We start from the raw sequence: 13,072 nt of genomic DNA, 5'->3' as shown, positions 1-13,072 counted from the left end.
AGAGAAATTGGTGATAAATAACTCAGTTGAGCAATATTTCTTGGGAATTCTGTATTTAAGCATCCTCTTGCCAGTCATATTAAAATGTCTACGTATAATACAGTCCGTCAATAATGTAACAAATTGTTCCTTTTTCTTACACTTACAATTTTAACACATGTTTCGGCCCTAGATGGCCATCTTCAGGTGTCTTAATATATTAAAACTGCTACACTACAATAATATGCGTTAAATCACAGGCTGTAGCAGATATTAATGCAGTGTAACAGTTTTAATATATTAAGACACCTAAAGAAGGCCATCTAGGGTCGAAACATATTGCGTTAAAAGTGTAAGCGGAAGAAAGAGGAACAATTTGTTGCATTATTAACGGACTGTGTTATACATAGACATTTCTTCGGAAGTTTACGTTGCTTATCTAATCAAGAACCTCCGCACATTTTCTAGAAACAGAAGGTTTCTTTCGTGTTCACGGCAGCATGCCACTGGTTAATATTGCTCGCCACATGAATCTAACCTCACCCTGATTTTCTGCTTCTCTGAAATGCATTTTAATATAATATAATATCTTCCAATTTGTATGTTCCGTTGATGTTTTGTCTTCATTTCTCTTTGAGTCTGTTCAGTCTTAATGACGAAAGCTCATAGGATCCTGAAACACGTTATACATTGCAGATACTCACCCCAATGTGTTGGCCTTCAACGAAGACCTGGGGCACAATGATGACGTCAGAGCCCATGCGTTCACGGATCTCTGTCTGTGTCTCTCTGCTCATGAAGACGTCACGTTCTTCATATTTCACCATCAAGTTGCGCAGAATCTTCTTCACGAGCACGCAGTCCTGGTAAGTTTCGCGCACAACTCCCATTGTGGTAGTGTAGACAACTACTTTGCCGGCCTCCTCCTTCTTGTAGTTCTGAAAAACACAATTTAGAAATATTGGTGAAGTTGACTGTTTCTATAACCGAGTTTGATGCTGTCTCTTATTTGATGAATTTTGTGATAAGTATCGTAATAAAATTATCTGTGATGATTCAGCTGATAGAATTCTTATCAATTAACTGCCGTGAATAGGTTTGTTGTTTTATTTTCGGGCAGCTATCGAAAGACAAATGGGTCCAAGGCCTCTCGTTTTTTCGCGTTTCGGAATCTTGTTTAGTAGAATTCCTTGGGCGTGTGATCACTTCTGTCACAAGGTCTCTATCTAGACAGGACAAGGAAAGAACAGAAGAAACGCAGACATCCGTGCACTGGATCCTTGCACCCCCGTGGTAGAACGGTAGAAGCCAGACACTCCGTCAGAACAACTCTTCATCCGGCGAGGAGAAAGCCCAAATAGCATAAATATGCCAGAGGAAAATAACAATGCATTAACATCAACAAGTGTACTGCCTGATGAGGGGTGGGGGGGGGTTAAAGAAAATTCTACTTCTCTCGCCAACCGTCCCTTCGTTGGCTACTCCCACCACTGGCACCACTTCGTAATGGATACAGAAGGCGTGTAGGTTCTACCCCGTCTCTACCCATTAACTGTCACGCCTCCAAGGACTGGGGTGTTATTTAATTTCCCGAAACTGGGATTCTCCTCACCCTTAACTGCCTGGGGGGATCAGATCTGCCTTCGTCTGGACTAGGATAGCTCCGGATCGGTCGGGGAAGGGTTCCGTCGTGGAGGTAAATCACAACTCTGAGTTGTGATTTACCTCCACGACGGAAGTAAATCACAGCTCTGAGTTACATCCTACCCTAATAACACTGGTCTATTTACACATATATGTACAGATACAGTATAAGAATGCCGACGTTCTGCCGGGTCTACATAGTATCGGTCCTTTAACTAGTTCCCACTTTCATTCTGATCTCCCACCTAGGGAGTCTGGCTTGGGACTGTCATTTTCCTTCATTCCTACCCTCTTTGCGTAGTTGCGACCCTATCCTATCATAATGCTCGCAGGGCACACTGGAGATTGCACTTCAACAATTTAACAAACAACAATAAAGTTTAAGTAACATGGCTAGTATGAGCAAATTGACTTACTTGAGGTAGAGACGCAGGCGACTACCACCAACCACAATCTTGTTGCACCCATGCCGAAAAGGGCCTTCGGCACTTTTCTAAATATTACATTTGGTCGCAAAAAGGGGTGTCGAAAGAGTCCCGGAGCCTTTCTTTGCCCACCTTTATACACCAAGACAGCTGACGCAGCAGCTTCCTAAAAGTAAAGCTACCTCCTCCTTTTGCCCTCATTAAGGGTGGTGGTCTTCCATTGGCTAACCTCTTTTGTCACGGACGAATCCGCTGTGTCTCATTCCTGTGTATTTGATAATTTCGTTCTCCCCAATGGCCTATTGAAGCGAGCTTCCTGCATGTGCGATTACGCACCTCTGCTGACTAAGACATTCTTGACCGAGTTCCACAGTCTGTGTGTTGCCATCTTTGCCCTAACTGAGTAAAGCTCTTTTGCAACGGTCACAACATTTGAGGCAATGTCTCAAATTTCCCTTTTCGAAATTTGCGGCATAACAACAAGTTTTATAATTTAATAAAACGTATTTTTCATGATGCTGCAATTTTTTTTATCTTTTATGATATTTAATTCATTTTTGCTTATCTGTGATTATGTGTATCCTGAAACTAATTTTCGAATCTTGTTTGAAATGACGGTGGCACTTGGTAGCGTAATTGGTTGAGGCACTATGCTACAAGCCGGAAGGTCGCGGGTTCGAGTCCAGATGAGGTGGAATTTTTTCAATTTACTTAATTCTTCCAGTCCCACTATGGCCCTGGGGTCGACTCAGCAACTAACAGAAATGAGTACCAGGAATCTTCCTGGGGGGAAAGGGCGGCCGGAGCGTAAGGCTCACAACCTCACCGCCATCTGTGAGCCGATTATCTAGAGAAAATGTGGGAGCCTCGTCGTCTCACAACCCTATGGGCCTTCCGGCCTGTTACAGGGATAGCTTTTAGCTTTTGTGTGAAATAATATGAAATTATATCTTTACATTGAAACAGATTATGTGGTAAATCGATAAGAAAAAATCCTATCTTAGGAAATATTATAAATATCCTACCTACCTTACAATAATATTGCTTTAAACAACTTCAGTTGTTTTCGCAAAATAAATGTTGGTTTAACCAAATGGTTTCGTTTAGTATCTAACAAAATATCGGAGATTCAGTTTCGAAGACTTAATGCACGGTATTGAAACGGATCCTACAGAAACCCGTCTTAAGGGTGTGGACCCGATTTTGCCGCTTTAGCATTGGGTNCTTGTATTATTCACTATATATTACTAAGCTAATAAAACAGAAGGTGACAGAAACACACTTCATAAGCTGAATAGGAAGCATGAACAATTCTTGAAGAAAGCAGTCTTCTGGGATTTGGTACCGTGTATATGTGGTGTTAACCGACGTTTCGGAGGAACGTATCGCCTCCATCTTCAGGGTAGAAGAAAAAATATAAGAAATCTGCAAGCGAAGAGACCGTAAGAACCGGTAAAAGCAGACTGTCTGCTTTTCTGCTTTTACCGGTTCTCACGGTCTCTTCGCTTGCAGATTTCTTATATTTTTTCTTCTACCCTGAAGATGGAGGCGATACGTTCCTCCGAAACGTCGGTTAACACCACATATACACGGTACCAAATCCCAGAAGACTGCTTTCTTCAAGAATTGTTCATGCTTCCTATTCAGCTTATGTAGTGTGTTTCTGTCACCTTCTGTTTTATTAGCTTAGTAATATATAGTGAATAATACAAGTTATGGAGCGCCTCGTGTAATTTGTTCCGTCGTCTTGCTATCTTGTACGTCTCAGTTTCGAATATTCTCCTCGGTCAAAAAAGATTTTTATTTGTAACAAGGTTGTGTCAAAATTTCAAAGCAATCGGTGAAGCACTTTCGGAGATTTAAGAACACGGACAAACGCACATTTACATTTTTATTTATATAGATTAGTTAAAAATTCGTCGCATTGAAAAATAGCTCAAATGAAAGTTATAGATAGTCAACATATCTGTTCTGCTTCATATGCCTTTTTTTTTGTGCATCATAAGCTATGTTCGGGGAAACCGATAAAATTCAGTTGCGGTGGCGTATAAAGTAGCAGATATGTTCGACTAGCAGGAACATAGCAGATAATATTGAAACGTGTAGACCCGTTGTTGGATAACGGCCGCGAAACAATCCCAGTTGCTGGGTAGCAGACTCTTAATAATCGGGTATACGCAGCCGTCGTTTTGTGACTCCTTCGGGGGCAGATGTGTTCCCGCTGAAACGGTTGGAGTACGATAATGAACGGCGTTTTCTACGCGGGGTGTGCCGAGGTGTAAAATGGGGGACAATTGGGGCAAACGAGCAAGTTGAGATTTTAAAACACCGAAGCTGAACAATCTCCACTGTTAGAAGCCGTTACTAGGGATCCACTGGTGAAAACACATCAGGCTGGAAAATACTTAATGTGTGCTCTAGCGATTTGTAAAGTGTAGAAATTAGCGATGGCGCTGTAATTACTTATAATTCCGAGTCGTATGGTAAAGTTGTCAATAAATCCAATATTCAATCCAAAACCCCTCCGAGGGTCACTCTCTAACACCTGGCACTATTTATTATCACTATTTCCAGCAGGTGGAGTTTGCTGTCTAGGACGACACGTGTCTACGCGTGTGTCATCTTCATCTCCGATTTTAGGTGCAATTATTCTATCATGTAGAAAAAGTATATTTCCTGTGCTTAAATAATTAAGCAGTGAGCCATGAAGGCGTATTGTGGAATGGGTGTATACAAGTAGAGCCATGTATTCTTGACTTCGGCCCTAGTTAGTGAGTGATCAGTTTCACGCTCCGACTACATTACTTCCGAGGAAAGACCTCCCGGTACCCACTAGATATGAAGCTGGGCGTGACCCAGAAAACGTGTCTGGACTACGTGGAGAAGAGATAATTCTTATTCCTACCGGGACTCGAACTCCGGCCCCTCGGCCGTCCATCCCGTAGCCAGTTGCTATACCGACTGCGCTATCCAATTTTTCCATGTAAACCGACTGAATACATCAGTTATATATACTATGCATACCGTATTACGACAGAGATTCAGTTCAAGGTTCATGATAATCTAGGTAACAGACGCGCATGCGCATGTTCAGAGGCTGGTTTTATCAGTCAAAATGGCTACCGTGCTTGAGGATTATACTACAGAAATGCAGCGTTATGTTGTGCGTTTTGTGAGCAAAAGGACTCAATGGAAAGAATATTCGTAAAGAAATATTTCCTATTTAAGGTGGGACGTGTTTGTCTCGAAAAGCTGTTTACAGCTAGGTCGAGAAACGTGGCAAATATTTCGTTGATGACGAATAGGTTGAAGCGGACCTGATAACATTCAAAAACTTCTACGCTGCGGTTTTCGACGCGCTGCTAAAGCGATGGGATAAGTGTATCGATGTTAATGGAGGATGTGTCGAGAAATACTTGTTTTTTCGTAGGTTCGAATATCACGTTTTACGTTTTATATCCCTTTATGGCCTATTTACTGACTCTCCCCCGTATATACCATAATGGATGTATTTTTTATCTTTTGGTTAACACTGTAGCTATATTGTTAAAGTTGCAGATATTGAAAGTTTTACTCGAATATGCGACACTGAACACACCTTATCTGTCCACAGATTTTCCCTAATACATGCTGAAAATAGCAGTGATTTACACAACAAGATAACAACAAAATGTGACAGACAAGAACACAAATTCAATTTGCCCGATAACATTAGTATATACACACTAGTACACGTTTTGATGTACTGGTTTCGGAGAACAAATTTGCGGAGAAGCAGAAGGAAAGACAATTTCAAGGCAGTATAAATCTGAATCCATTTCCTTCAATGCTAACATCAATACATAATCCATATAATCAATGCCACACTTGACCAGAGAGTGTGAACTTGAGCTGTATGTACTTTCAACATTATGCTTACCCAGGATTTGTTTCTCCCCTGAGCCCCCCCGCCCCTCAACGGAGCATTGCTCTCTGGTTTGTCATCGCATAAACTCGTTGCTTGGCTACGCCCAGTCTGCAAATTGACAACGCCCTAGAACCTAGCTGTTACAGCTGTTTATGTTTAATTTAAACATTCAATGTAATTTGGATTCATATCGTCAAGGCCCAAGGCCATCCAGATGTCAGACATCAATGGAATACATTTACTGCACCATATGCGACTTCAATATCAGTTAGAATTGTACCAACTGAATTATAAAACATTTTAATGCACATCTGTGTCGTTTATTGCTCGATTTTGCATTTTGTATAAACATCCAAAATTTATGATATAAATGAAATGAAATGTCTTCTTTCTTTTTTATGTTGTATATCTGTGTGCGAGAGAGAGAGAGGAAGTGTGTGTGTGTGTGTGTAGCTCTGAGAGACGGAGAGTAACAGGAGGCCGGAAAACTGTATAATGAGCAGCTTCATAATTTATATCTACTATGATCAAATGAAAGAGGACGAACTGGAGGGGGCACGTGACATGTATCAAAGAGAAGACAAATGAATAGAGCGTTTTATGCTGAAGTATGAAGTGATTAGCTCATTTGAGAGACATCACCCTGAGTGGAAAGGTCATATTGTCACGTATCGGGGTTAGCGTGACTAATAATATTGGGTTCTGGATTGGATGATTGGATCTATTGGCACTTCTTTACAATTACAGTTAATTATGACATCTCGAAATCAATGACTGTCTACAATTTTCTCCATTCCTTACTGGACCACCAGCGTCTTCTCTTCCACTGGGACGAATGGCGAACGAAGAATTCCCCTTGACACCTTAAATTCCCTTACGAATGACGTCTGTCTGACGAATCTCTCAAGGATCTCCGACTGATCTCTGAATTCAAGTCAAATTTGAAGTCACATTGCTACTGACGGTCAGTCAGTAAATCTTGGTGTGAAGCCCCATGTGGGGCTCATGACCAGATATTTATTACTGTTTGACAGTTTCGGTCTTGTTTTCGTCTCTTTGACGAGAGGACGGGTCTGTCTTTTGTCAGGGTCATTGTCTGCAGTAGTAAGTGATTTGTCATAACGTAAAGGACATCTACATTTTACATATTAAACATATTAATAAATGTGCATAAAATATATACAGGACCTCTCTCATTCCAGGCTCAGTACAGCAGATTTTGCCCTATTTCTAGTAGCTTCCGCTACAACGGCAGTCTAGTCACTTGAACGGTCGTATGCTTGTCCGTCGCCAAGTATATGTCTCTTATACTTTGATCTCTGAATTCACGAATGAACTCCCTTTTATAACTCCCACGCGGCACGAATATAAGTCACTATGTCGAATAGTTAATTGTCCTCTGTCATTCTGTTAATATCTTTATTAATATTTGTTGCCATGGAAACAGGTGTTTGCGTGCCGTTGCCTAGAAAATTAACTTCCGCTTCTGCTGCCATTCCGGCTTTTAGGCAATGTTTACCAAGCCGTTGTCTAGCAATTCATTATTCCGTCACGATATTAAAATAGAACATAAAGATGAAGAGTGTTTCGCCGTGGCGTAGATTCATCTGGCTTATGCTATTGTCAAGTGGTGAGCTATTCTTGCGTACGGAAATGAATCATTGGAGTCAACACATGACGGGAAATATCTTGACTAGCTAAGCGATTATCAGCGTCTCAAGAACGATTCTGCACCATGCCTTTAGTTGCACACCGGACACTGATATCCTTTGAGCAGTTTGTGTGAGCCATGCAAGCTGACAGTATCTGATTGCTTCCTCAGGTCGCGATATAACTTGCTGTCTCGTCATTTAAAGTGCATACCGTGTTCTTAGGCTGGCCTCTATGTTGGGCACAAAGAGAAGTGAGAGGCATGGCAAGAAGTAGCGGGACAGTGGTTGCATTTACGTTTTGGCAGAAAGAGAAGCAGAAGCACTGCAGCTAAAATCCCGTTGTAATCTTGCTTAAATGACTCAACCAGTTGCACTGCGGATTCCGTTGAGAACGACCGGGTCTAAACATGTGAGCTGTTTATATCACAAGGAAGTCTGTCTTCAGTGATATAACGCCGCGTACTCCGGTGAAAGCCAAGAGACGTTTCGGAAGAACATATCTCCACCATCTTCAGCGTCTAAAGATAAACGAAGCAAGAAACCAGCATTAAGCAGGCAGCAATGCCAACTCAGTATATAACCCAGACTAATAATTCAATATTCGCCCATGATTGCAGCTGCATTATGGGAGGAAGGAAGGGTGACGCACTGTAACTAACATCCTGTTATAACCGTACAGTACTACAATCTGTATCACAGTTAATTGACTTGTTTTTACACTGACCGTGCGGTCTAAGGCATGAAATATCTTCGCTCAAACACTGGAATAGTGGGTTCGATTCCTATTCTAGGCATCGATGTCTGTTCGCCTTTATTCTGTATTTGTGTTGTCCTGTATAGGTAGTAGCCTAGAGACGGGCTGATCACCCATCCAAGGAGTCCTACCGACTGTCTGTAGATCCGCGTTACAGATTAATTGTGATGAGGAACCGGCCAGAAGGCATAATACGAAATGTAGGAGGAGGAGGAAGAGGAGGAGGAGTTAATGGACTCGACAAAATCTAGCGCACAGACTGCTGAGAAAGGCCAAGACTAAAACACAAGCAGTTCATATATTCCTGTCAGTGACTACTTGAGACCAGTGCCACAGTGCAAGTCACTGGCTTCCTTAGGAACAGTTTACATGGGTCGTAGAGGTTATCGGTTCCACTGTTCCTTTAGTCGCCACACGTTCCCTTGGACACTTAGGGACGCAACCCTCACAGTTTTATTATCTGCAGGTAAATGTATAACACTGTACACAATTTTTTTCCCATTGGCGCTACAGCCCTCATTTGGGCCTAGGCCTACCTCCATGAAACTCTCCGCTCACTTCGGTTTCACTAGATCTTAGACATACGGTAGGACTCCTTGGGCGGGTGATCAGCTCGTCGCAAGGCCTCTACCTGTACACAAACACATAAAAACGCACACAAACATCCAGGCCCTGAGTGGGATTCGCACCCACGATCCCGGCTTCAGAGCGAGCGAAGACAGTGCATGCCTTAGACCGCTCGACTACCGTGACCGGCCAGCTGGATGTTTAGCTCCACGCAATCTTAACCTCCTTATCGGATGAAGGACTGGGTTGTGGGTTATTTAACGACGATTTTAGCATCCAGAATATATACGATCGAATGGTAGGATGTCTGGTAAATGATGAATTAGAAGGGATTTGAAAGGAAGCTCTCTGGTCCTAACAAGGTACAATCACGAAAACCTTAGAATAGTCGGTAATCCGAGGTTTGAACCCATCTACTCTAGAATTCAAATCCAGAGCCTTACTTCTAAGTCGACTGGCACTAGAGGGATGGAAGGTGTCACATTCACGCCCCGGATGTCTCATCTATCCCTCTACTAATTGCATAGGAGACCGTGGGCTCCAGAAGAGAACGCCTCTGCCTCGAAACGAACTCCGATTCCTTGGTCCTACAGCTAGTATTTTATTCGCTATACCGACTGAACTATCCAGGTTCCATGGTGATATACGTACTAAAAGAACATATGAGATGGGTAGACAAAATTCAAATTCCCCTCTGCTGGATGGTGAAGTCAGAATTAGGTTTTCATAATTGTACAGGGTTTTAGTAGGTAAAATCTACAAGTCTAGACAATTATCAGCATTGGGTAAAAATTTAAGAGATTTTTATATTAACATCATATGAATATACATTGAAGATTACACACAACTGAAAAGTCAAATGTCGAGCAGACCATGTGGCAAGGTTAAATTTGATGACGCTAATAAAATATTGCTTCCTTCATATTCACATGTTCATTGGTAACTTGAATTCTGTTAAAAATCCAATACAAGGCTTCATATTCGCGGACGGATCTATGAATATATATTGAAGATTATATTGAACTGAAACAGCCAAATGCGAATACACACCCCATAAAGGGTTCAAGTTGATGATGTAATAAAATAAAGCACACTCTTATTACCCTGCGAATGGCAGTTTGCATTCTGGAAAAGTTAAACAACTGAAGCAGAAGAAATGTAATATCGCCTATTGCTTAACGAGCAACTTAGTTCAAGTGGTAAAGTTTCTGACATGTATTCGGTAGTTACCAGTTCGAATCTCTGCTGGGACAGGGACAATTTTGAATGTGAGTTTTCTCGTGGTTTTCTTCAAGGCAAATTCCGATCCAGTACCTCAGATTAGGTAATGATCGTTTCTTTCCAAGCATTATCCTACAGTTCGACCCTATGTAGTCTGAACTACTGTCAGCACGTCACAAATACCGTATTTACGCATGTATAGGCCGCACATTTTTTGCCAAAAATTCAAGAGGAAAACTGGGGTGCGGCTTATATTCGAAATATTCGAAATCACACTTCATTTAAAAAAATTAAACGTTGCCAAATTTCGGAATAATTTCTACTCCTGAAATAATATTCCAAGAAAATTATTTTTTCTATAATTTCTGTCTGAAAATTGTGCTGCGGCCTATACACGCACGCGGCCTATACATGCGTAAATACGGTAAGTATATCCCCTTAACGTATTATAGCAGACGATCCCAGTGGCCCGCGGTCAGAGTCATGAAATGGTTTCGCCCGCTCGAACACTGGGATTGAGGGTTCTAATCCCACTCGAGGCATGAGTGTTGAATACGTTTATTTTGTGTGTAGGTAGCGGCCTTGCGATGGGCTGATCTCCCGTCCAAGGAGTCCTACCGACTGCCTGCAAATTTAATAATTTCATGATTAATTCTGAATGAAACAGACCACGAAGCCTAATCCGTCACTGTTGCTTCAATAATAAGGGTGGTTTTATGTATGTAAGAAATTAACATCAAGATTAATGATGGTTGAAAATTCTGATAGAATCTGAAAGAATGTGTAATATTTTCTATCACACCTTTTCATTGTATTGGCTTATATTGACACGTCAACGTATAATAATTACAGAGATATACTCTTATGTGAGAATACAAAAATGGGTTGTATCTTTTGTACTTAGCACTGACAAAAAAGGACATGGGCGTCTTATAACCGTCTGTTGTATATTATAAAGCGAAATACGTGACCCCGGTGCTTTTAGTAGCTTGAGTAGTCCTGCGTTAGCATATGGAATCTTGCCACATACCTTAGCACCTTCCCTCACAGCACTGTTAGGATTGCGTCAGCCATACCTTCACGTCCGAGTGAGGTACACCAGAATGCTCTCTGGAAGTACGTTTCACCAGTGCACCTCCGCTTTATAATGTCAGGCCATAACCCTTCGACAAAACTAGAGAAGCAACCAGCTAACTACACAGCTATGCATATTGTGGTATCTAGGCCCGTCGCAAGGCAACGACAGCGAAATAAGCAACTATACAACGGCCGTTACTAGGCAGCTGTTTATAAACAGCAACAGAGGAACGGTGTTTTCTGTGCAGTCCTTGCCGAGATGTTATAAGTAAGACAAGTCAGGAATGAGTTAGAGGTTTGTTGCAGTTTTGTTGTTGTAAGGTTTTGCTGCGCGTGTATTTTTTTTATTATTGCTAGTGAGGTGGGACTAAGTCCCTTGTACTGCGCCCACTTCTGGCCTATTGTACCAGCCCCAAATGATAGGTGAAGGTGATTGTGGAGCAATTGATGGAATGAAGATTAACAGGGGAAACCGAAGTACTCGGAGTAAACCTGCCCCAGCGTCATTTTGTCCACCACAAATCCCACTTGATCAGACCTGGGATCGAACCTGGGCCGCCGCGGTGGGAAGCCAGCAACTAACCGCTTGAGGAGAAGCTGATAACTGAGGCATGATTGGGATACTTCGAAAACCCATTGTTGGAATGCGCTGACAAGCAACAGTTAGTAAAGATTATAACAGACTGAGAAGACCAAGTGTGTTTTATAATGATTTGTGAAGTGTAGAAATAAGTATACGCGCGCAATAAACTGAGTCATAAATTCCAAAACCTCTCTATAGTCAATCTAAGATCGTGACCATATATATAGCAAACAACGTAGTAACCAGCCAATAAGTATATAATGGATCTCCTCAAATCACTTTCTACTCTCTCTGCCATTCCGGTCCTTGCAGTCTCATACCATCTACCGGGCCCTGTTTTCCACACCCGCAGTCTGTCTTAATGGAAGAGGCAAAGCATCACATACATACAAAAAGAAAAGGTAAAACTCTCTTTGTAACGGGCGGTGGCGGCTCATTGGCTTGTGAGACGTCGATGCTCCCACATTTTCTAGACAACCGGCTTACAGATGGCGGTAAGCTTTTCAGGCTTAGCGCCGGCCGCCCTTTGCTCCCAAGAAGATTCCTGGTGCTCATTTCTGTTAGAGGCTGAGTCGACCCCAGAGCCTACTTCACAGTTGGAATTATTAGGTCAATTGAAACATCCAATGATCTCATAGGGTATCAAACCCACTACTTTCCGGCTTGTACCAACTACGCTACCGTGTGTCTCCATTCATACAAAATACCAAAGAAAATCCTTTGATGTGACAGTAGATTGCAGCACACCTGTCATCCACAGTGCAGTTTTCTGATATGGAATGGAATTCATAGCGGAAAGCAAATGCCGAGTCAAGCACGGAAGTGACAGTTTGTAAAGGGAAAAAGCTCGGGGGGCGGGGCGCAGTAAGTGGAGGCTCAGCTAGAATTGATTTTCTTTCCCTGAGTATAACTGAGCCGTAATCACATCTTGATTTTGAATTCCAACTAAAATATCCACATAGAATTTAAATGTGTGTTTTCTGTATGCTGTGCTATAAATGCTCGGAGAATTTTGGGGCCTTAAGTGCTGTAAATTAACCTTAATGAGGAATAAAAATAATTATTTATTAAGGAATTAAGGTAAGTCCATAATAAGGGAGGGGTACGAGGTAGCATAGTTGGTTGAGGCACTATGTTACAACCCGGGCGAGTAAAATTTGTGAATATCAGAAAGTCTTGGTCATACGTGAATTGGTGGATGATAAACAGAATAAGTACTGAAATATATGAATGAAGTTATTTCTGAAAATGAATTTAGTTCGT

At 41.8% G+C, this 13,072-nt stretch overlaps 1 protein-coding gene across 1 annotated transcript in view; it reads right to left on the bottom strand.

The window, feature by feature from the left end:
* Nucleotides 1-668: 668 nt before the first annotated feature.
* Nucleotides 669-13,072, bottom strand: part of LOC111863429 — a gene marked incomplete at its 3' end in the record, with an annotated part of 78,713 nt that continues 66,309 nt past the window's right edge. Inside the window, exon 2 of the mRNA XM_023849759.2 lies at nucleotides 669-917. Within this exon, the coding sequence (XP_023705527.2) occupies nucleotides 669-917 (249 nt within the window). The remainder of the gene's footprint in view (nucleotides 918-13,072) is intronic.

This window comes from Cryptotermes secundus, unplaced genomic scaffold (genome assembly GCF_002891405.2).
Source record: "Cryptotermes secundus unplaced genomic scaffold, Csec_1.0 scaffold964, whole genome shotgun sequence".
Taxonomy (NCBI): domain Eukaryota; kingdom Metazoa; phylum Arthropoda; class Insecta; order Blattodea; family Kalotermitidae; genus Cryptotermes; species Cryptotermes secundus.
Note: the sequence above shows the minus strand (reverse complement) of the source record. Positions and strands in the feature narration are given on the sequence as shown.